Source organism: Cnephaeus nilssonii (assembly GCF_951640355.1).
Source record: "Cnephaeus nilssonii genome assembly, chromosome: 3".
Taxonomy (NCBI): domain Eukaryota; kingdom Metazoa; phylum Chordata; class Mammalia; order Chiroptera; family Vespertilionidae; genus Cnephaeus; species Cnephaeus nilssonii.
The window spans coordinates 57,499,988-57,524,962 of record NC_137074.1 but is presented as its reverse complement, the minus strand read 5'-3'; the positions used below and the strand labels follow the sequence as shown (position 1 = coordinate 57,524,962).

At 41.6% G+C, this 24,975-nt stretch overlaps 1 protein-coding gene across 2 annotated transcripts in view; it reads left to right on the top strand.

Moving 5' to 3' along the window:
- The first annotated feature begins 9,798 nt into the window (after positions 1–9,798).
- Positions 9,799–24,975, top strand: part of SLC15A2 (solute carrier family 15 member 2) — a 31,552-nt gene continuing 16,375 nt past the window's right edge. Inside the window, exons 1-7 of one of the 2 annotated variants that reach the window (XM_079767115.1) lie at positions 9,799–9,955; positions 12,076–12,163; positions 12,760–12,901; positions 18,775–18,867; positions 19,980–20,079; positions 22,189–22,279; positions 22,515–22,592. In XM_079767115.1, coding sequence (XP_079623241.1) covers positions 9,851–9,955; positions 12,076–12,163; positions 12,760–12,901; positions 18,775–18,867; positions 19,980–20,079; positions 22,189–22,279; positions 22,515–22,592 — 697 coding nt within the window. In that variant the 5' untranslated portion in view covers positions 9,799–9,850. The remainder of the gene's footprint in view (positions 9,956–12,075; positions 12,164–12,759; positions 12,902–18,774; positions 18,868–19,979; positions 20,080–22,188; positions 22,280–22,514; positions 22,593–24,975) is intronic. The other variant, XM_079767114.1, reaches the window with a different exon arrangement.

Below are 24,975 nucleotides of genomic sequence, written 5' to 3'. Positions count from 1 at the left end.
ATTTAATTATAATTTAGGGTAAGGTGAAGCTAAATAATTATTTTAATTAAATAACTTACCTCAATATTTTTCATCATTTTCTTATTTTGCTTTTGAGAGAAAAATAAACAGTTAAGTGTTGATATAATTAATATTTACATCTCTAACATTTTTTTATTTGGATGAAAAAATAAATATTAGTTTATACTTGAAAGCCACTGACCAGTAGCAAATTCTTTTTTTAATTTATTTTCATTGTTGAGAGTATTACTGATGTCCCCCACTTCCTCCCCTCTGTACCCCTCCACCTGGTTCCCACCCTATCCCAGGCCTTCACCACACTATTGTCTGTATCCATGGACTATGGATATCTATAATAATAAAAGCGTAATATGCAAATCGACCAAACGGCCAAAGAGCGGAATGACTATCTAGATGACCACTCTATGAAATCCACTGGCGCCAGGCCCACCAAGGCAAGTGTGATGCGATTGGTTTGGAGGCCCTGCCATCGCCCCAGGATTGCCCCATAGAGGGAGGCCCAGGCCACCAGCCAGCGGGGCAATCAATCGGGGGCAGGGGGGGGGGGGGGGCTCCGCAATTGCCCCAAAGAGGGAGGCCCAGGCGGGCTGTGGCAGGTGGGCAGGGCCTCCCTCTGTAGGGCAATCCATTGTGGAGCCCTGCTATCGATCACCCCAAAGAGGGAGGCCCAGGCTACCTGGCCAGAGGCGCTGCAGCAGGTAGCCTGGGCCTCCCTCTGTGAGGGTGATCCATTGCAGAGCTCTGGCTGGGTGGGCAGGGCCTACCTCTTTGGGGCGACCAATTGCGGAGCCCTGTGATCGATCACCCCAAAGAGGGAGGCCCAGGCTACCTGGCTGGGTGGCACTGCAGTGGGGGGGTGGGGCCTCCCTCTGCAGGGAGATTGATCACTGGTCTCCTGCACTGCAAGAGGGCACAGGTCGGGCTAAGGGCCTCCCCCGCCACATCCCCCGAGGCTTCTAGTCCTATATAATAAAAGCCTAATAGGCAAATTGCCTCCTTGGGCAGTCGTTTGACTGGGAGTTCAACTGCTCGCAATGACATGCGCTGACCACCAGGGGGTGGCGCGGAACATGGCAGGTGTCAGCGATGCTGCGCTGGCAGTGGGTGACCGTGGAGGCACTGCCGGCCCCGATAGGCCTCGACGAGCCAGATCGCAGCGGGATGGTGGAGCAGGTGAGCGGGCAGCGCCAGGCCAAGGTGAGGTGTCAGGCGTAGCTGTGAGGCTGCAAGGCTGGGGGCGCGAGGTGCGGCCCGATTCCTGCAGGCCACCCCAAGGGACCCCACCCACGCACGAATTCATGCACCAGGCCTCTAGTGTGCATATAACTTCTTTGGTTAATCTCTTTCTGCGCCCCTTTCCCCTTCCCTCTGAGGTCTGTCGGTCTCTTCCATGCTTCCATGTCTCTGGACCTGTTTTGTTTGTTATTTTGTTCATTAGATTCCACATGTAAGTAAGATCATGTGATTTTTGAGGTATTGAACATCTTTCGTTAGATTTCCTCCAGGTATCTTTTTTATGCTGATATTATTTTTTTAAATCCCCCTTTCTGTTTGCTTTTGCTGAATTTAAATACAATTTATTTTTGTGTGCTGATTTCATATTTATATGCCTGCTAAACATGTTTTCTTTTATTTCCATATTTGCCTTTTCTCTCTGAATATATTAGTATCTATCATTTTAGAGCATCAGTCTCCTTTCTATAGATGACTATCAAATATCACTCTGATGTCAAGCAATGAGGACATAAATGTTTTTACTCTTATCACAGATGTTTTAGAACTTTCCATTTTATCTTTTTTCTTGTCTCTGAAGAGTTTGTGCTCATCTCTATTTCCTTTTGTCCTTAAAACTATTTTCAACTTAGCAAAAATGATAGGATATAAGAGGCATATTGATCTGATAGGGCTCTAGACTAGGCCTTCGAAGGCTGGAGTTCTGATCGTTGCTCTGTCCCTTCTGAGCTCTTCTGTAACATTCTTCAAGTTAGACTAGGAGAGGGATTTCAAACCAGGATCTCTAAATCCCTATCATAAAAAATCATTAAAGGAGCTTGTTAAAAACATGGGTTTTCAAAGCCGAAGGTATCACACTCCCTGACTTCAAACTATTCTCCAAATCCATAGTAATCAAAACAGTATGGTATTGGCAGAAAAACAGGTACACAGAGTAATGGAATAGAACTGAGATCTCAGAAATAAACTCACACATATATGACAACTAATTTTCAACAAGTCGGCCAAGAATATACAAGGGAAAAATGAAAGTCTCTTCAATAGCCGAAACCGGTTTGGCTCAGTGGATAGAGCGTCAGCCTGCGGACTGAAGGGTCCCAGGTTCGATTCCGGTCAAGGGCATGTACCTTGGTTGCGGGCACATCCCCAGTGGGAGGTGTGCAGGAGGCAGCTGATCGATGTTTCTCATTGATGTTTCTAACTCTCTATCTCTCTCCCTTCCTCTCAGTAAAAAAATCAATAAAATATATTTTTAAAAAAAGTAAGTCTCTTTAATAAATGGGAAAACTGGGAAGCTACTTGCAAAAGAATGAAACTAGACTGCCATCTGACACCATACACAAAAATTAACTCAAAGTGAATTAAAGAATTGAATATGACACCTGAAACAATAAAATGCATAGAAGAAAACATAGACACTAAACTTACGGACTTTGATCTTAAAGGGTTTTTTTGTGATATTGACCCTAAAGGCAAGGGAAGTAAAAGCAAAAAATAAGTGAATGGGACTACATCAAACTAAAGAGCTTCTGCACAGAAAAAGAAACCATCAACCAAACAAAAAGGCAGCCAACCTAATGGGAGAAGATATTTGCTAATGATACTTCCAATAAGAGGCTACTATCCAAAATATATAAAGAACTCATACAACTCAGTAACCACATACAGAAAAAAAATTACAAAAATGGGCAGAGAACCTGAATAGACACTTTTCTCAAGAAGACATACAGATGGCCAGCATATATATGGAAAAATGTTCAATGTCACCAATTATTTAGGGAAATGAAAATCAAAACCACACTGAGATATGAACTCACACTTGTTAGAATGACCATTATCAATAAGTAAAAAAATAACAAGTGTTGGAGAGGAAAAAAATGGAACCCTAGTACGCTGCTGGTGAGAATGTAAATTGGTGAAGCCACTATGGAAAACAGTATGGATGTCCCTCAAAAAATTAAGAGCTACTATACGACCCACAAATCCCACTTCTGGGTATCTGCCTGAAAAAAATTGAAAACACTCATAAAGATATATGTCCCCAATGTTCATTGCAGCATTATTTACAATAGCCAAAATGTGGAGACAACCTAAGTGTCCTTAGATGGATGATTGGATACAGAAGATTACATATAGACAATGGAATACTACTCTGTCATGTGAAAGATGAAATATTGCCATTTGTGACAACATGGATGGATCTTGAGATTATTATGCTAAATGAAAAAAGCAGAAAAGAACTGTATGACTTCACTAATATGTGGGATATAACACAAAAAGCAATAAATGAATCAACAAAACAAAACAAAAAATTCATAGGTACAGACAACAGAATTTTGGTTGCCAGAGGGGGAAGGAGACTGGGGAGGTCAAATATAAGGTGACAGGAGACTATTCTTGGTGAAAACAATAGGTTATACATATATTATATTACAAAATTGTACATCTGAAATTTATATAATGTTATTAACCAACTAGAGGCCAGTGCACGAATTTGTGCACGGGTGTTATCCCTCTGGGTGGCCTGCAGGGATCAGGCCAAAACCCGCAGTCCAACACTGCCTGCAGCTCTTACCTGCAGCTCCCGCCCATCCCAGCCCCACTATGCCTGCCGCGGGCTTACGCCCAATCAGTCCTGATCGGGAGAGGCTTGCGCTGCCATAGCAGCACTCACCAGCCGTGAGCCCTGCTTCTGGCGCCGTTCCAAGGGGAGTGGCCTGTGGGATCAGGCTGAAATCAGCTCTTTGACATCCCCCGAGGGGTCCCAGATTGCGAGAGGGCGCAGGCTAGGCTGAAGGACCCCGCTGGTGCATGATCAGGCCGGGGAGGGAACAAGGAAGGGCTCCAGGGCATGTCCGGCCCATCTCGCTCAGTCCCAATTGGCTGGACCCCAGCAGCAAGCTAACCTACTGGTTGGAGCATCTGCCTCCTGGTGGTCAGTGCATGACATAGCGACTGGTCGACCAGTTGACTGCCCCCTAGTGATCAGTGCATGTCATAGTGAGTGGTTGAGCAGCCTTAGCATATCATTAGCATATTATACTTTGATTGGTTGTTTGGTTGTTCTGCTGTTCAGTCTATTTGCATATTACCCTTTTATTATATAGGATGTTAATTAGATAAATTTAATTTAAAAAACAGATTCTTAGATAAATTTTCAAGGGAAAGACCTGTATGTTTTTGTTTGTGTATGTGTATAGAAATCTATATATATAAAAGGCTAATATACACAGTGTCCCCTCAAGAGTTTGACTGGGAGACCAGGAGTTCAATTCCTCGCTATGACATGTGCTGACCACCAGGGGGCGGAACGGAATGAAGGAAGGCCCTGGCTGGCAGCCAGAAGGCCCCTATCAGCCCTGATCGCTGGCCAGGCCTAGGGACCCTATCCATGCATAAATTTCATGCACTGGGCCTCTAGTCCTATATAATAAAAGGCTAATATGCAAATTGTCCCCTCAACCAGGAGTTCGACCAGGAGTTTGACCAGGGGGCAGGGCCAGCTGGTCAACTACCTGTTGCCCCTTCACCTTGCTGGCCCCGCCCCCAATTGGCCCCCCAAGCCCAATTGGGAGCAGCCAGCTGGACCCCACCCATGCATGAATTCGTGCACCAGACCTCAATTCTATATATATAAAATGCCAGCAACCAGAAAGCCGTAATGGCCAGAACAACCAGTTGCTATGATGCCCACTGCAGCCAGTGAACTGGCTGATCGGGGTGGGTCCGGCCGGCCAACCTCTTGCATCCCCTCCCCCGGCCATCCCCACCCCCAATCACCCACCCCACCCCAATCGCCTGCAGCCCCTCCCCCTGGGTTGACCCCGCCCTTGATGGACCCCAACCACCCTGATTGGCCCACAGCCCCTCCCCCAGGCTGGCCCTGCCCCTCCCCTGATCACCCCCCTACCCCAATAGGGGGCGGGGCTGGCCAGCCAACCTCCTCCATCCCCTCCCTCCACCTGGTCCCACCCCAGATCAGCCGCCCCCCCCCCCAGATCAGGGGTAGGGCCAGCCGGCCAACCACCTGCGGCCCCTCTCCTTGGCCGGCCCTGCCCCTGATGGGCCCCCACCATCCCAATTGGCCCGTGGCCCCACCCCTCAGCCAGCTCTGCCCCTAATCGCCCCACACACACCAATCAGGGGCAGGGCTGGCCAGACCACCACCCACAGTCCCTCCCCACAGCCTGCCCTGCCCCCAATTAGCTCCCCTCACCCCAATTAGGGGCAGAGCCCGATGGCCAATTGCCCACGGCCCCTCCCCCCAGCCGGCCCAGCCCTGATTGGGCCCTGATCAGGGTGGGCCAGCTGGACAACCTCCCACCATCTCCTCCTCCCAACAGGCCTGGCCCTAATCTGCCCTGATTGGTGCCAGGCTGCTGGACCCCACCCATGCTCAAATTCGTGCACTGGGCTTCCAGTACATATATAAGTTAACATAAATGATGATCATCAGGGTAGTTTACTTGACATAGGACAAGATTAAGATTTCTTCCATCTCTGATATTATTTGATTCTATGAATACTAGCATTATATTGCCATAATCAAAAGAAGAATTTTATCTACACAAAGGAGCATCAGAGAACCAATGCAATAAAGTTTGGTATTTGGAGTACCTATAAGCACAAATGAAATGGTGCATTGCATACAGGTACTATTTCATCTGATCTGCTAGGTCAAATGCTGTTCTAGAAGTACAAGGCTAGAGCAGGCTTGCCATTGACATAATTAGCCCTTCAAGGCATCTATGCCTCTAGTGGTTAACTTGACTAGTAATTTCATTTGTTTTGCATGTAGGGTCATTAACCAACTCAGAAAGAGAAATATTTCCTGAAAGAATAACTACAGCTTAATTATTAATGCTACATTCAGAAATGGAGCTGGACTCTTTAGGTAAAGGTTTGTGGGACATAGGGGGGATGTGTGTAAAAAAGTTGGGAGGACAAGATCAAAGTCTGAAGCTGTTTATGGAAGAAAGGCCAGACTTTTCCTGGTTTTGTCAATAAATTACTCAAATAGGTAATGTAAGAATTTTGCAAGGGATAGAGTCATAGGTTTTCTCTTATAGTCTCAGATAAAATAATTCATTCTCCTGTTTCCTGACCTCCTTGTTGGTTTCCTCATTTTCTTGTTGCTCTCTGACCATTCTTTTCCTTTTTTTTATTTTAAAATATATTTTATTGAATTTTTTACAGAGAGGAAGAGGGATAGAGAGTTAGAAACATCGATCAGCTGCCTCTTGCACACCCCCTACTGGGGATGTGCCCGCAACCAAGGTACATGCCCTTGACCGGAATCAAACCTGGGACCCTTGAGTCCGCAGGCCGATGCTCTATCCACTGAGCCAAACCGGTTTCGGCTTCCTTTTTCTTTTAACTGAAAACTAGAAGGGCACCCTATTCCTTTGTTCCTTTTTTACTTCTTTGAATTAGTAAAAATAATACAGTATGTATAAAATTTATCTATTATCACCATTCCTGTTCTTATTCCTCCTCTGATATAGACTAAATATATTCTGGAGTATTTGGGAGTTCATCCACTAAAATATAATGAAAATGATATTTACAATAGTACCTAGAAAGTAACTGGTTCATAACTTTTGCTCAAATTAAATATTTATTCATGAAATGATGTATTCATCTTGAAGTGATGAAAGCACAGGGGATGAATTTAGCAAAGGAGAAGAATGATTCCCAAATGTACATCACCATTCTTTTCTCTCATTTCTTTAGCCCCACCCCTTTAATTGCTTATAGGATATTTCTATTTGAACTTTATTATGTTGAAAACCAAAAATTAACATCTTTTCTACCTCTCTAAATTCAATTTTGTGTTGACTCCCCCTCTTCAATGAATTTCGATTTACTAAAACCAATCTTTATTTGTCATGATGAAATTCCAGTGCTAGAATTCCAGAATAGATAGATAGATAATATATACAGGGTGGGGCAGAAGTAGCTTTACAGTTGTGAGTACATGAAATGTTGTTTATTTTTGTATTATTATTTACTAGAGGCCTGGTGCACAAAATTCCTGCACAGGTAGTGCCTCTAGGCCTGGCTGGTGATCAGGGCCAATAGGGGCCTTCCAACTGCTGGACAGGGCCTTCCTTCGTTCCGTGCTGCCCCCTGGTGGTCAGTGCACATCATAGCGAATGGTTGAACTCCTGGTCAATCAAACTCCCAAGGGGACAATTTGCATATTAGCCTTTTATTATATAGGACTAGAGGCCCGGTGCACAAAATTCCTGTATGGGTGTGGTCTCTAGGCCTGGGCAGTGATAGAAGCACGAGCATCTGGTGTGGAAGGGCAGATCCCAGCTGACCTCTGGGCCCTGGGAAGCACCTCCATGAGTCAAGGTGCCCGAGTCCCACACACAGAGATGTGGTGAACGGGGCCAGACACCGTGGGCCAAAGCACAGCGTGAGCCTCTGGACCACCCAGCGGTGCTGCATGGAAGTTGGGTGGGCAGCACACTCTCTCCCAGCTGGCCTTGCAGAATGGCTCCTGTGCGAACCCACAGGGAGCCCAACTGGCCCCTGCAGTCCTGGCAGCTATGGCCTGGCTCACCAGAAGAGGCCACGCAGGTGCAGGGTGGACTCCTCATAGGCACCCAGCACCTGGCGCACGAGCCCTGGTATCCTGGGGGAGGGTAGGAGAGGGAGTGAGAGCAAGCTCGGCGAACACCTCGCATTCTCACCACATCTCTGTCCCTGTCATCCCCGCCCCCAGGTAGCTGGTGAGAGGTCACAGTCCCCCACCCGGGCGCTACCACCCACCCCCAGTTCTCCATCCCAGCCTGGGGCCAGGCCCCGATCAGGCGATCAGGGCCTGCCAGCCACTGGTTGCCATCTGTGGGGCGATCAGGCCCCCACTCGCACCCACCATGGCCAGGCGCTGCCCGCTCACCTGCTCCACCATCCCGCTGCAGTCCCGCTCTTGTCCAGGTCCATCAAGCCAGCAGTGCCTCCACTGCAGCTGTCAGCACCACATCGCTGATGCCCACCATGTTCCACGCTGCCCCCTGGTGGTCAGCGCACGTCATAACAAGCGGTTGAACTCCCGATGAAACAATTTGCATATTAGATTTTTATTATATAGAATTACTATATTATTTTCAATACAAACAACTGTAAACCTACTTTTGCCATACCATATATCATATATAATCCTATCTAATAAAAGAGAAACATGCAAATTGACCGTACCTTCGCTACTCCCACAAGCCACTCCCACCAGCCAATCAGGGCGAGTATGCAAATTAACCCAACCAAGATGGCAGTTAATTTGCATATCCAGGCCAGAGCGAAACTGAAGACAGCGTAGAAAGAAGCCAAGCACTGCAGAAGGGAGCGAAGCTGCGGAGAAGCAAGCAAGCAGGTGGGGGAGAAGGGAGGGAAGCAGGTGGGGCAGTGGAGAAGGGAGGGAAGCAGGTGGGGCAGCAATCGCAGCAGGAAGCCCCATTGCAGGAATCTTCCTGCAATGGGCCTCTAGTAAATATAATAAAGAGGTAATATGCAAATTGGCCGTCACTCCAACACACAAGATGGCTGCCCCTATGTGGTCAAAGATAGCTGCCACAAGATGGCTGGCAGAGGAGGGCAGTTGTGGGTGATCAGGCCAGCAGGGGAGCGCAGTTGGGAGGGACCAGGCCTGAAAGGGAAGGCGGTTGGGTGCGATCAGGCATGCAGGGGAGGGCAGTTAGGGGGGACCAGGCTTGTAGGGAAGAGAGTTGGGGGGGGATCCAGGCCTTCAGGGTAGGGCAGTTGGGGGGACCAGGCCAGCAGGGGAGGGCATTTAGGGGCAACCAGGCTGGCAAGGGAGGCCAGTTAGAGGTGACTGGGCCAGCAGGGGAGGGCAGTTGGGGGCAACCAGCCTGCAGGGGAGGACAATTAGGAGTGACCAGGCTGGCAGGAGAGGGCAGTTAGGGGCAATTGGGCCAGCTGGGGAGCTGTTAGGCATCGATCAGGCAGGCAGGGAAGTGGTTAGGGGGTGATCAGGCAGGCAGACAGGCGAGTGGTTGGGAGCCAGCAGTCCTGGATTGTGAGAGAGATCGGGCCTAAACAGGCAGTCAGACATTCCTTGAAGGGTCCCACATTGGAGAGGGTGCAGGCTGGGCTGAGAGACACCCCCGACCCCCATGCAGGAATTTCATGCACCGGGCTTCTAGTGTAATTATATGTATATTAACCTTGTTTATTATAGGTGTTCAGTAAGTGGCAACTGGTGTTATCCGGAAATCAATGCTTAAATCTATATTTGAAGGATTGCATTCTTAACTATTATGCATTATTTTGCAATTCTCCAGCATTGTCTTTCCCATCTTATGATGTGTTGTTCACAATTCTCCTTTTACATAATTATTTTTTTGAACCGGTCTCTAAGACCCAACCAACACTTTCTTTTCCTATAGATTTATGCTTTGCTCTGGCTCAGGCAGTTGCTGAAGCCAACACCTACAGGGTTAAATCTAGCTGCTGAAGCCACCCTCTTTCCCCTCCCAATCAGTCCCACTTTTCACAGTAGGCTGGCAGCTGTCCCAAGTGCTTACCGAAGCCAAATGCTTGAAGAGAGAGAGAGAGTAAGGAGCCAGCTATGAATCCCTTCCAGAAAAATGAGTCCAAGGAAACTTTTTTTTCACCTGTCTCCACTGAAGAGGTACCACCTCCACCTCCCAGCCTTCCAAAGAAGCCACCTCCGGTGAGTCCCCAGATACATTTCTGCCTTTGGCAGGAACAAGCTTGCTCTTTTAGTTCTCTTCGTTGGCTTCTTGGAGCTTCAGGCTGAGATGTAATAGGGATTAAAAACTACTCTTTCTTGGGGTTAGAATTAACATGAAAACCTAAACAGGTTTCTTTTACTTGGGAGGGGAAGCAGCAGTAAGAGATAGTCAAAATTTTTCATTTGAGACCCAGGACTTTGCTGTGTTTCATTGTATGTATATTCTGAATTTCTCTGGGGTGAAGAAAAGAAAAAGCAATGGGAAAGTCCAGGGAAACTTGGCAAGCACTCCTGTCCTAGAGAACTGTGTGTGATTGTTCTTTCTTTACCAATATAAAAACACAGCCCTTAGTTCCCCGTGTCCAGAGTCTTAAGCTGGACACCAAGAGAAGTTTGAGAATAGATTCAGTATCTTACGATGTGTTCCAGTTTACAGTGGGAGGCAGGATAGAAAAACAAAGAAATAATAATGGTATTTTGCATTATATACTTATTAAAACACTTCCAAATTCATTATCTCATTCAATTCTCACATCAAAATCCTATAATGAAGAGGATACAGTAATAATGGACAATATTTACTAAGTTCTTAATATGGGCATTAGGTGGTAATATTCTCATTTCATTGAAATAACAGACCTGAAGCATAAAGACAGGTGTAGTGACATGGCCAGGGTCAATACGTTCCCCTAGCCAGTGACAATGTTACATAGCTAGTGAAAGTGTATTAACAAAACTTCAACTTGCAGAATTCTCAAGCTGTGAGCTGATAAGGTAATAAGTCAATTCATTTTATCTTTCAATCAAGTTATTATCATGCATTAACATCTATACTAATAAAAGGATAATATGCTAATTATACCGAGTTGACTGGACATCTTCCGGACGTCCGGCTTCCTTCCTGACAAAGCCATGGTGGTGGCTGAGGCAGAGGCGGTTAGGGGCAATCAGGCTGGCAGGGTAGCAAGTAGTTAGGGGTGAGATCAGGCTGGCGCAGGGGAGCAAGCAGTTAGGGGGCGATCAGGCCGGCAATGGAGGGCAGTTGGGGGCGATCAGGCCAGCAGGGGAGGGCAGTTGGGGGCGATCAGGCTGGCAGGCAGAGGCAGTTAGAGGTGATCGGGCAGGCAGGCAGGTGAGCAGTTAGGAGCCAGAGGTCCCAGATTGTGAGAGGGGTCCCAGATTGGAGAGGCTGGGCTGAGGGACAACTCCTGCCCTTCCCCCTCACCCGGGGCATGAATTTCATGTACGGGCCTCTAGTCCTATATAATAAAAGCCTAATATGCTAAGTGTCCAGTCATCCAGTCAGCCATTCAACCAATCAAAGCATAATATGCTAATGATATGCTAAGGCCACTCAACCGCTCACTATGATGTGCACTGATCACCAGGGGGCAGATGCTCCGACCAGTAGGTTAGCTTGCTGCTGGGGTCTGGCTGATCGGGATGGAGCAAGACAGTCCAGGCATGCGCTGGAGCCCTCCCGCGATCCCTCCCTGTCTGGCCAACCTCCCGCATTCCTTCCCAGCCCAATCATGCACCAGCGGGTCCCTCGGCCTGCACCCTATTGCAATCCGGGATCCCTCGGGGGATGTCAGAGAGCTGGTTTCAGCCTGATCCGGCAGGCCAGGCCAAGCAACCCCACTGGTGCATGAATTTGTGCACTGGGCCTCTAGTATATTAATATTTAGGAGGGTTGTTTTTATCTATCCATAGCCACCTCTTCATTATGTTCCTAGATACAAGTATTCTGCCCATAGTCCCAGGCTTTTCATTTAGTAGTGATGGGAAGATAACCAGGTCCTGGGTCTAGGATCAAGGAATGTCTGAATAGTTCCATATTAAATGAATGAAGAACAAGTAATGTTCATAATAGCTTCCATCACTCCTAAATCAGCAATCAATGCAAGCACTTTTTTTTTTTTTAATGCAAGCACTTTTAGTAGATAATAGCTGTTTCTTGAAGAGTAGGCATCATTGCTTCACATTACCTATCATGGTGACTTAAAAGAAATGCATTTTTCTGCTGTGGAACAGTCTAGAGATTTAAATAGGGGTGGGTGAGAAGCTCATGCTTGAACCGTTGTCTTTCTGCTTCATAGAAAATCTGTGGCTCCAACTATCCACTGAGCATTGTCTTCATTGTGGTGAATGAATTCTGTGAGCGCTTTTCCTATTATGGAATGAAAGGTAATTTTGTGTCCCAAAGTCTTACTCTTCTCCACGCACCCTCACTCCATGTTTGTAATGTCTGATTTTCTTGTATGCATTTATTTCCCTTATGCACTCTTTCTGTCTTCATCCAAATTGGTCCTTTCCTTTGGCCAGGACTTCCAATAAGTGCCTCATGGGATTCCACCTAGTAATGGATACAGGCCAAGCATAGAAAGGCCTAATAACAATCGGTGAGAATATAAATGGGAAAACACTCACCATCTGAGTTCCAGTCCTCGTATCTGTTCCTCAGTTTTATGAATGTATCGTTGCTGAAAAGGAGGTGGAAGGTATATTAGAAGCATCATATTATCTGTATGATTGGCCTAAATGATGCTATGTGTGAACATAGACTGAAGGGATGAGTATTGCATTTGTACACTAAGCACCATCCCATTCACAACTCCCATGGGCACGGCTTCTACTGCCTGGTAGTCACTCCTCAGTCACTTCACTGCTAGGAGTGTTGAAGGTTAAGATCACCTTCAAAGACCATAGATCAAATGTACTTCTCTTCCATAAGTCACTTTAATGCACCTATCTTATTTTGCCTCCATTTTTTTTCACCTCAGCTGTGCTGACCTTGTATTTCCTGTATTTCCTGCACTGGAATGAAGACACCTCCACATCTGTATACCATGCCTTCAGCAGCCTCTGTTATTTCACTCCCATTCTGGGAGCCGCCATTGCTGACTCATGGTTGGGAAAATTCAAGTAAGGAAGATGGAAGATCACACCCCCAGAAGTTCACAGATTAATTGTGCAGAAGTTACCACTTAGAGCCTCTTTTCCCAAGTCATGTCATCCATGATGAATAGAATCTCTCTAAGACAGACACATAGAAAGGCTAATTCTCTTCATTATCAGTTTTTCCAATATTTTTACATCCTTTTCAATCAGGAGTTGTTGTTTTTCTTAAATCTAATTTTAATCTTCTATCCTGTAGTCTAAGACTAATTCTTGTTCTGATCTCAGGGGAAATAAAGATTGCTAACCACCAGAAAATTTATAATTTTAGAGATGTCAGTGTAGTTATTTGATATACTCACCATCTCTTCTCCATATTGAATCATCCCAATTCCTTTAGTATCTATGAGTCCCCTTTTTCAGTTCTTATACCAACTCTTATTCTCTTCTCTAACCTCTTTGTGTAGTTTTATTCTTAAGAGTTTAAACATTTTTATGAGTTAGACCAGTGATCGGCAAACTCATTCGTCAACAGAGCCATATATCAACAGTACAACGATTGAAATTTCTTTTGAGAGCAAAAAACCGACTTCTGCGCATGGGCCACGAAGTTTCAATTGCACTGTACGTGTGCGCCCACACGTGGTATTTTGTGGAAGAGGGGGCAAAGAGCCGCATGTGGCTCGCGAGCCGCAGTTTGCCGACCAGGGAGTTAGACTAATGGTCTGTTCAGTTCAGTCTCTTTTAAGTTCCTGAAAATAACACCAAGAGACATTTATAGGATAATGCTATAGTTGTCCTCTGTAACATTATCCTCATAGGCTGGAGATGGAGCTTAGATATCCATCACCCAGTTATTTTCTGTGGACTTGTCATCTATGGATTTATCTGAAATAGCATTTCTCAAAGTACATTCTGTTGAAAATCTGCTGTATAGGATAATAAAGGAAGATAAAGATCTCATGGCGAAATAAATTTGAAAAATGCTAGGCTGAACTCAGCTTAAAATGTTTCTTTACTGCATGACTTTTTATAGCCTTTAACAGGCTAATATGCACTGGAAAATCTCAAAGAGAAGGTTATGGCACATAGTGTTTCTCAAATTTGTTTGACCAAAGGATATTTTTTTCAGAGTATCTTGTGGAAATAGTGTTTCAAGGAATTCTCTTAGGAAACACTGGTTTATATCTCACTTTGGCCTTTATATAGTCATTGTTCTAAAGTATTTAATCAGCGCTTTATAATAGCTATAACCTATATGTAAAGTACTAAACAGTTTTGGTTTTTTTACTTGAGAGGGGGATGGTACGTAGGTAGCTGAGATCTACTATGTTTGCTCCTTCTATAGTTTTAGTTACCAATCCATCCAAATAGGGGGTTGGCACTATGTGCAGAATAAAAGCATAAGCCATGGTCTCTATTCAGTTATAGAATAAAAGACTCACATACATAACCAGTACTTCCATTGATTTTTTAAAATGACTTCCTTTAAAGTTGAAGTACACTTCTGGGATATGGTGAACAATAGCTTCCTGTCTACTTCAGAGGAAATATAACAACCTCTACTTATGGCCTCAATCTCAAACTTTTTGAAGTAGTCTTTATTTTTTTAAAATTATTTTTATTGAGGTATAATTAAAATAAAGTACAAAAATCCAAAAGTCTTAGTGTAAAGCTTGATGAATTTTCACATATTTGTCACCATTACCTAGCTTACTTTCCCTAGTTGTACTCTCAATGTTCCTCTCTCTAGCCTTCAAATTCTCCCGTAGAGATGGTCTTTTCCTGTACCTAGAAGCCTGTTCAAATCTCTGAGACCTTTAAACAAACAAGACTATTGTTAACCCTCCTTTCAAACTGTCTTCTTTGTCTTATTACCATTATCTCCAAATTTTAAAAAGAATTATTTATATTTGTTGCCTTCCTTTCTCACTCTTCATTATCACTCCTCAGGGCAGAGTAATATGATGTAATGCAATAGAATCCAATTCAATTCAATTTAATCTGATAGAACTTAATTCAATAAATGTTTATCAAACTTCAATTTGTTCAAATAAGCATGGGGAGTAAAGAGATGAGTAAGACACAAATACCTGTTTCACACTGTTCATATTCAACTGCCGTTAATGAAGAGCAGCGGATTGTGGTAAGTACAATAAAATATAGCATAAATCATCTCTTTATCCTATTGAAATTCCTCTCTCTAAGGAATTTATTGATAGTGATCTCTCTTTTTAAAAAATCCTCACTAGAGAATATTTTTTCATTGATTTTTAGAGAGAGTAGAAGGGAGGGAGAGAGAGTGACATACTGATTGGTTGGCTCCTGCAAGATATTTCCTTGACTGGAAATTGAACCCAAGACCCTTTGGTCCTCGAGCCAATGCTCTAACCACTGAGCAAAACCAGCTAGGGTGATAGTGATCTCTTTGTTGACAAATTCCAGCAGTCTTTTCTAGATTCTTATTCACTTTTAACTTATTTTAACATTTTAGTCTATTACTCCTATATTCTTGAAGCTTCCTGGGCTTCTCTAACACTGCATTTTCTGATTTTTTTCCTCATACTTTTTGGATTCTTCCTTATTTGACTTTTTTGCCTTTTGTTTACTTCACTCTTTCCTGAATGTAGGCAATTCCCCAGGGTATATTTTTTTACTGTCTTCTATTTCCCCAAATTCTCTTTTAGCAGATCCTATGGTGTCAATATTAGCAATATGCAGATAGCTCCTCCAACTCTATAATCTTATAACTACATAGTGCCATTCATCTCCTGGATGTTCCACCTTATCCTCACTTCCCAAACCTATACGCTCACATTCAATCAGTTATCAAATTCTACCAATTCTATTTCTATAATATCTCTCACATTTATCCCTCTTCAACAGTGAATCTCACTGCCATTAATTGCCACAACTCGAGTTTTGGTCTTCATTACCTCTAAATTGGGCTATTGAACTGGACACCTACAATGTCATCACTGCCTCCCATATCTTTTCTTACAATTGAGCCTATACATGACTGCCAAATTAATCTTCCTGAAAGAAATCTCTGTTCACATTGCTACTCTGCTCAAAAATTTCTGCTGACTCACCCATTGTTTACGAATCTCATCCCCACTGACCTTCCTGCTCTTATTGTCACACTCCCTTTCAAGACTGTTTACTAAAGAAAAACTGAATACGACTAATGTTCCCCTAACAATAGTGCATATCTTTTCTATGTCTGTTTGCACTGTTTCTACTTCCTGGAATTTCCTTCCTCCCCATCCTCCTTTGTCCAAATCCTGTAAGGCTCAGTTCAAAGGCCACCTATATTATGGATTATTCTCTGCCCCTCACTCTTACTACTAGTCAGAAGTAACCTAATCTTCTCTGAACTTTTATTTTTTACCCTCATATGACATTTATCAAATTCTATCTTATTATAATTATTTGTGTATAAGTCTAATATTTTCTTCTAAAGAGAAAATAAAGTCTCATATATATTTTTATCTACAGCACCTAGAAGAGTGCCTGATAAATGTTTCAACTAATAAATTTATTCACCCTCAGATACTCAAATGTAGGCATAAGACAGAGGATAGCTGTGGGCAAGTATGAAGATGACTTTTATCCCTAGTATTGGTTTTTTATACCCTGTGCCCCATGCCTATCAGTCTGGACTCGACCTTGGCAATCATAACCACTCTCTTAAATGTGTTTATTGTCAAATATGCTTTTGGATGTCCTCTCTACACTTCTCCTTTCTCTTTCTCTTAGTGGGTCTATAGCATTTCCTCCCCTCTCCTATCTTTTTTTGTCTGGTCAGAAATTACTCTCTTCGCACTAGGTCTCTTCCTTTGCCATCACTACACATACCCCTCAATTCCTAAGCTCTAATTAAAATTACTTCTGGTGGTGAAATAAAATTTAAAAGATCTTCTATTCCCTTTTCTTTTTCCACATTAACCTGTTCACGATAAACCTGAAGGAACACTGGACTATAAGTTAGAAAGTAGAAGTTCTAGACCTAATGCAAATACTAATTGGAATATCACTTTAGGACTGCCCTTTGATCTCTCTGGATTTCATTTTCTCATTTGCAAATGGAAGCTAGGTCAAGTCTATTTAAAACAGTTCTGTGTAATATGGTTTGAATTACAATGATTCCAGTGATCTCATTTCAAATGTGGGCTTTCCATGTTTCTCTTGACTTCTTTCTCCTGTTAATTTCCTGCCATTAGATTCCTCTCTTATGTTCTTCATATCCTAGACCCATGACCGGCAAACAGGCTCACGAGCCACTTGCGGCTCTTTGGCCCCTTGAGTGTGGCTCTTCCACAAAATCCCACGGCCTGGGCGAGTCTATTTTGAAGAAGTGGCGTTAGAAGAAGTTTAAGTTTAAAAAATTTGACTCTCAAAAGAAATTTCAATCGTTGTACTGTTGATATTTGGCTCTGTTGACTAATGAGTTTGCCGACCACTGTCCTAGACTAATTCCCTGAGTCTTTTACCTAGAAAGTTGCCTATTTTCCTTCTACACCACTTACACTTCTCTTATGTATTTAGTCCAATAATTTGACATTGCTCTGATCTCCCTACTCAGACTCTTATTACTCCAGCTCAGACTCCTTTTGATTTTTCTGTCTGATGATCTAACATAGATCATCTCTTTTGGGCTCATGAGAACTGGCCTTTTTTCAGTCCTTTTTCATTCCAATCCCTTCTATTTTTTCCTTTTATTCCAACAAAGAGAACTTTCTCTAGAAGGCCCTACAAAATGTTTTGCAAAATCCTGGCCCCTTCTTCTGATATTAATTAGTCACCCAACTTTTTATCCCCTACTTGCCGTTATAAACCTTCTAAGATTCCTTCCCTGGAAAGCCAACCTAAGAAGATTAGATATTTAAAATAAGAAATCAACATCCTAAGTTTCTGGTATCTTCAGTCTCTCTCTGATACCTTCATTCCATTCTTTATATTCCACATTAGCATGTAATACTTTAAAATCACAGACGTAAACTACTAGTATATAATTTCCAAGGTTCTTCCTAGAACTTACATTCTACTTATATATAAAGAGATTGCTAGTGTGGTGATATACCTAAGAAGTATATTATATATGTGGCTGTATGCCTTATTTCAATGTTTATAGTTCTACTTATGTTCTTACCAGAATTCCGCACTCTTCTACTTTCTAATTGCCATTCAGATTTCTAGGGAAAACAACACAACAGGCAGTCCCTACCAGCTCCATGATCTTTATCACTAGCAAGTCTATTCAGAGTCCGTGGCTCATTTTTTCACTCTTGGTTAAATTGCCCATGAAGCAACTGTGGCAGATATTACAATTAAACCAAGTGTTCAAGTGACTAAGCTGAACCTGAGAGCCCTTTACCTCTCTCTATATCTTAATGGTTGGGTTTAGAGAAAGTTTGTATTAGCCATTCCTTTTTTCTGTTTAATTGGAGTTTTTCCTTGACCCTTGTCTATTTCTGGAGCCAAAGATATTCCTTGAGAAAAACATCTCAAAGTATCCTCTTCTTCTGGTTCTCCAACTTTAAAACATCATCACTCACTACAAATTTATTCTGGCCTCGACATATCTGTACCAGAGCAGGAATTTTCTGTGTGTGAGTAGAGTAAGGGGAGAAAGAGAGGTAATATACGAGAAAGGCGCTTGAAGGGAATGTCCATTACCTCTAACACTCAAGGCAAAGAGTTCTTCTCTCTTTTTCTAGTCTATTTACTTCACTTACCATTATTATTTCTATTTGCATTTCTCAGGAATTTTTTTCCTCCTCCACCCCTTTCTCTTTTCACTTTATTTATTCTGGCACTGAGAATAGTATGAACTCTGAGTCTGAATTACTTAAGTCTCTGAATTCTGTTTGGAATGACTAATTTAACTCTCTCAACAGGACAATTATGTATCTATCCTTGGTGTATGTACTTGGCCATGTGATCAAGTCCTTGGGAGCCTTACCAATACTGGGGGGACACATGGTGCACACGTGAGTAAAATCATGGAATAAACTGATCCATTTTTCTTCCATTAGGTAAACCTCTTATGCTTTTATTACAGATTATTTTCTATTTTCTTACCAGAGATATCCCTTTATTTTACAGCCTACTGTTGTTTTATTACCAAATTTGTTAAGAAAAAGTTATTTACCAGTTGACCTCTTTCATACTTTATCTGAATTCATTTGTTTTTATTAAATATTTGGGGACTTTTAGGATGCCCAGTTGGTATCCTCTTCATAAAAACTCATCGTATGCTTGAAAGCAATTATTAAAACCGTTATGTCCTCCATATTCCCTCACATACACATCCATTCATGCATCTGTACTTTACCAGGTTAAAAAAAATGTCTGTAACATTTCCTTATAATTCATTGTAGAAGTCATATTCAAGCTTGGATATTTTCCATTTATATGTAGTTGCATATATTGCAGTTGCTCTATCCATTTTTACTAAAGCTACTGATGTTTATGGGGCAAGAAATATTTGATAGCTTTTGATGTCTGTTGGTTCAGTCAACAAAGAGGATTACAGTTGTTCAAGAACCAGGTCATATGTATTCATGTTTATAATGTGCCTATACATGTATTCATCTAGTGAGTTAAGAATTTTGTTTGAAATTTAATAAATATTAGATACCTCCTTATTGGTGTCCCATCAAAAAATCAATGACACTTCTAATAATTATGATGAATTTTAACATTTTGTTTTGTATTCAGGAATGGTATGTGGGATAAGGGTTCATAAGGTCTTTCTATTGAAGTGTCTCTTTGACTAAGACAAAACTGATAACCAGAGCTTTAATTTTGAAGTTGCTTCAGTACCTACTTCTATTTGTTGTACACAAGGGATAAATGGAAATGTCAGGGACAAAATCCTCCCATGCAATAAATACTTCCTGGCAGAGGCTCAAGGTTCACAAAGCTCTTAAGTACCCCCAAGTCTTTCCTAGGAGTGAAGACAGATGGAAAGTGCTCACAGGTTAGAAAAGTAAAGGGATCTTTATCCTTGTATACTTTTTTCCCTCCTGTAGCTCTATATTCAGTTTCTACTGTTGTGTTTAATATCAATATGGTTGGTGTCCTTGCCTCTCCATTTCAGAGTCCTATCATTGGTCGGCCTGAGTCTAATAGCTTTGGGAACAGGAGGTATCAAACCCTGTGTGGCAGCTTTTGGTGGAGACCAGTTTGAAAAAACACATGTAAGAGTCCTGTTAATCCTGTATTTCCAAGAATGCAGAGCAGATGTTAAAACAGGTATCTGGCAGGTAGCCATCTGCCAACATTGGTGAGATGATATCTGAGGAGTTATGTTCCATTCTGGGTATGGGTCATTAATAGAGAGAAAAACTGAAAAATGTTCAAAAGAAAGTGACCAGGGTGGTAGATGTACTAAAAAAAAAAGACACATCTTATGAAGAAAAGTTGAGGGAAATGGAGATATTTAGCCTCAATAAGAATGAAAAATATTATAGCTTTCTATAGATTTTGGACAGATGTCAGGAATTAAGCCTGAGACCAATGAGTGAAAGCTATAGGGAACTAGCTTTTTGCTTGAAAGAAAGAAAAACTTCAAATAGAGTTTGAAGTAGTAAATTTACTCTCACTTTAAGTATTTAGGAAAAAATGTCGTAAGCACTTTGGGGATGGGAGGGGATGAGTAGTATAAAGATGATTTAAGTATCTCTAACTTTGAGATTCTATGAAAGGGCAAAATGACCAAGCAGAATGAGTTTCTTTAGATGAACTTGTCTAGATCAGGGATTTTCAACCAGTGTGCCATAATAATTTTATAAACATGCAATACCTGACTATTTAGTCAAGAGTACTGACCTCTTTCCATTAGACTGTCAAATAAAAAAAAAAATGACAACAGCCAACACAACAATAGTCATCTGGTATGAATGAATTAAAATTATATCTATTTTATGTGTGTGTCAGATTGGTAAAAAATATATATTTTTGGTGTGCTGCAGAATTTTAGTAATTTTAGCAGTTTATGTGTGCCATGAGATGAAAAAGTTTGAAAATCACTGGTATGGATGATCATTGTCTCTTTTCCTAAATACTTTACATTGTCAATGGGGGGAAAACAGTATAAAAGAAGTAAAATTGAGCTTGGATAAGGAAGTAGTGACAACTAAGCAAGGGGAACTGTCTATTCTTAGATCAGCTGAATTTTCTGGCTTTGTTTTTTGCTCTCAGTTTTCTTTTTTGGTCTGTCTTCATGTATATATTCCCTCTTCTATAGCTATTTATCATGCTTCTAGTTTTTCTCTCTCTGTTGTCTCTCTGTGTCTTGTCTTCCTGTGGTCTTAACTCAAATAGTCTTCTATCCTTCAGACCATTTTAGCGATCATTTGGTATTCTTTATATGTCTGGGGGTCCAGAGTTCATAACTGCTTACTGAATTTGGAGAAATAACAAAACTTTGGCAAGTGGGATTCTGTACATTATGAACTATACAAATATGTGTGTGAAATAAGGTTTAAGTAGGGAGCAGAAGAAGAAGTGAAATACACTGTAAAATAGAAAATGGGAAGGACAGATTGTTCCGTGTCAGAAAAAGATGTGGGGTACCAAAATGAAGCAGAGCAGTACGCAATGAATAAAGCATTAGCAACTTTATTTGAAAATTGCTTCATTTGGTAACTGTTTCACAAAGATATTTAATCATAGGATAAACCCATCTCCAGGTTTTCATCAGCCATGGGCTTCCTTTTATACTGTCTGGCAGACTTCCCATAAGCACTAGGTAAATTATGTGATCAGCAGTTTACTTCGCTGTCCTATGTTCTAATGCTAGTCCTGCCACACATTCCACAAAACATTTTCTTTAACTCAATCAATCATTTGCTTAATTTGGTCAATAAATATCTATTTAGTCTATAATATATGCAGGTATTATGGAAGACAGTGGGGATTACAGAAATGAGTAACACATTTCTGTCCTAAAGGAACTCACAACCTACTGAAAGAAACAGACATTTAATAAAAAATAATATTATAATAGGTATACTATTATATATCTAGTATATAGAACACAGTAGTGGCATAGTATACAGGATGATTATTTTTGGTCCGGTAAAGGGGTAAAAGAATGTTAAAGATGCGTGTTTAAACTAGGGTTTGAAAGATGGGTAAATGTTTGTATGTGGTGAGCCAGGTGTATGTTTGAAAGATGGGTAAATGTTTGTATATGGTCAGACAGGCCTCAAGTCTAAGTATATGTACTTCCAGCTGAATATGAACATTGGGTAGAGTGCAGCTAAGAGTTATATTGAACTGATAATGTTTCCTATTTGTTTCAGGAACAGGAACGGACTAGATACTTCTCAGTCTTCTACCTCTCCATCAATGCAGGGAGCTTGATTTCTACATTTGTCACACCCATGCTAAGAGGTTAGAATCTTTTCAGAGGGGCCCTCTATAAAGCTTTACTCAGCCAGACAAAAATCTGTCCAAGACTTCTTGCTGTTCATCCTCTTATAAGGGCTTGAAAACCTGAGATAATCTCTTTCAATCTTGATTTCTCTGACCCCCCAAAAAAGATTGTGGATGTCTACGTCTACAACCTGAAAAACTTGAGCTTGCAGAACATCAAGGACTCAAGATTCAGGATTACTTTTTTTCTTAGGAGATGTGCAGTGTTTCGGGGAAGATTGCTACGCACTGGCTTTTGGAATTCCAGGATTGCTTATGCTGATAGCTCTTGGTAAGTCTAGTGGGGCTGAGGAAACTAATGACCACTGATGCCTGCCAATGTAAGGCATTGGGTAAGCACTTTACACAAATGATTTTACCCATTCCTCAGACTAACTCTTTTAGGTAGGTGTTACTGTAGGGGTTTCCCCTAAACATTGGAGATAAATTCACTGAAGTAAAAAACCTTTTTAAAAAAGTGCTCAAGGTTACACAACTAATAAGAAGATTCCTAGAGAGCTTTAAAAAAAAATAACTGAGCCATGGGCTTGATGTAGGTCCAATTAAATTAGTTTCTCTGTGGACTAGGGCCTGAGCATCTATACTTTTTAAAATATCTAGGTAATTCTTATGTGTCGTCTCTACATTACAATATCTGGGGAAGCAAGGAATATAACCCTTTCTCTCAAACTAGTTTATTTCATCTGGTAATTGAAAGATACATTTAATTCTTTGGGACTTATAAAGTCACCTCTAGGTTTAGCTGTTTCTGCCCTGCTCTGTAGTTCTCCCAAGGAGTACTGAGAATATGAGGAGCAAAGAGAATAAGAGGAGTTGGATAAGTAGGTGGTGACTCATGCAACTTAGATCAAGTGGCATTCTCTTTACCATCAAGAACCCAGTAATGGAAGAGGAAAGCGGTCGCTTAGTTTATGCAATCTAATGAGAAATTTGGACATGATTGTTTCTAATCACTGACCTGGAAACCTGTTCTCACTCTGAGCCTTTGGGTAACACCCCCTTGGAAGATGTCCAGTCAAAACACATAAAGAACTCAATAGAGGAGAAAGAGCCCAGAGACTCACAATGTTCAGTGTGATTGTTTTCTACTGGGAGGTGGCTAATAGTAACACTCAGATTCCAATTCCAATTCCAACGAAATGCACGTGTTCTTCAGGAGAGCTATGATAATACTGCTTCCTTCTCCTTTTGAAGCCAAACATTTTCCCAAATAGTTTCCTGGTTTTCCAGTGATTAGGACTATGTGTTCTTCTCTGGATTATTGTCTAATAATGATATTTATATAAAGTAATTATGAGGCCAAAAGAGATGCTGCAAGGGAAATTTTAAAAATAAATTGTGAAATGCTAAACAAGTATAGCTATCATTATTAGTCAGCTGCTTCACTTTTCTTGGTACTAATAAATAACTTAATCCTCTGGCCTTTCACTATAATTTAATTAATCAATTTTTGAAAATTTATTCATTCAACAAACATTTATTTAATGCACCTATTATGTGTCAGATTCTGTGCTAGATACTGGGGTCACATTGGTGCATGAGACAACTACAGTTCATGCTTTCAAAAAACTTATATAGCCTAGCAGTAAGAAGGACAAACAAGCAGACAAAATAGTATGGTCAGTGCCACAACTGGGGAACTATATGAAAAGCTATAGGAAGACAGAAGAGGGATGTCTGACTAAGACTTTGAGGGTCAAAAAAAGTTTTCCTAAAGAAATGACATCTAAGGGGAGAACTAAAGAATTAACAGCAATTAATCAAAGAAGAGATTGGAAGTGAAACAGAAATAGGACATGGTATCTGTAAGACAAGGAAGTGAGAGTTAGTATGACATATTCAAAGATATTAAAAGAATTCAGATTGCCTGGAGCATAAATGAGAAAAAATAAAGAAGAGAAATAGACAGAAGCCAGTTAATGAGAGGCCTTTAAGCAATTAAAGAATTAGAACTTTATCAGGAGAGAAAAGTGGAGAGCTAAAAAAAGATTTTGAAGAAAAGAATGATTGTTAGATTATTATTTTTCAGTAACTATAATGTGGGCAAAGGGTGGGTTAAAGGTGAGTGAAGAATACTGTTTATCTTGATTACTGAAGTTTTGGCACTTCATTAAATTCTGTGCTCAAGGTGAATGCCTCACTCAGCTCACCTTGTCTCACTTGGTAGAATTGATAAAACTTGAATTGATTCAATATGTGAAGTGAGGGTTCTGACTTTGAGCAGCTGGGTGGAGAGTGGGGTTATTAACTAAGATAATAATGAGGGAGAACAGGTTTGGGGCAATTCCAATGAATTTAGTTTTGAATATGTTACATTTTAGATGTTGGAACATATAGAGTTCCAAGCAGTTATTTGTAAGTACAGGTTTAGGGCTCAGAATAAATGTTGGGTTGTAGAGAAATATCTGGAGCTATGAGTATAAGGATAGCGATGAAGCCATGAAAATAGTGAAAATAACTAAGAGATAATAAGAATAAGGCAAAAAGAAGGCTAGGATAAAACCCCGAGGAACACCAGCATTTAAAGATAGGCAAAGAGGAAAGGCTCACAAATGAGACAAAAGGAATGGCCAAAATGGCAGTAGTGCTCTCTTGGATACCAAGGAGATTTTAAGAAGAAAGGAAATCATTCTGTGACAAATGTCACTGAGTGA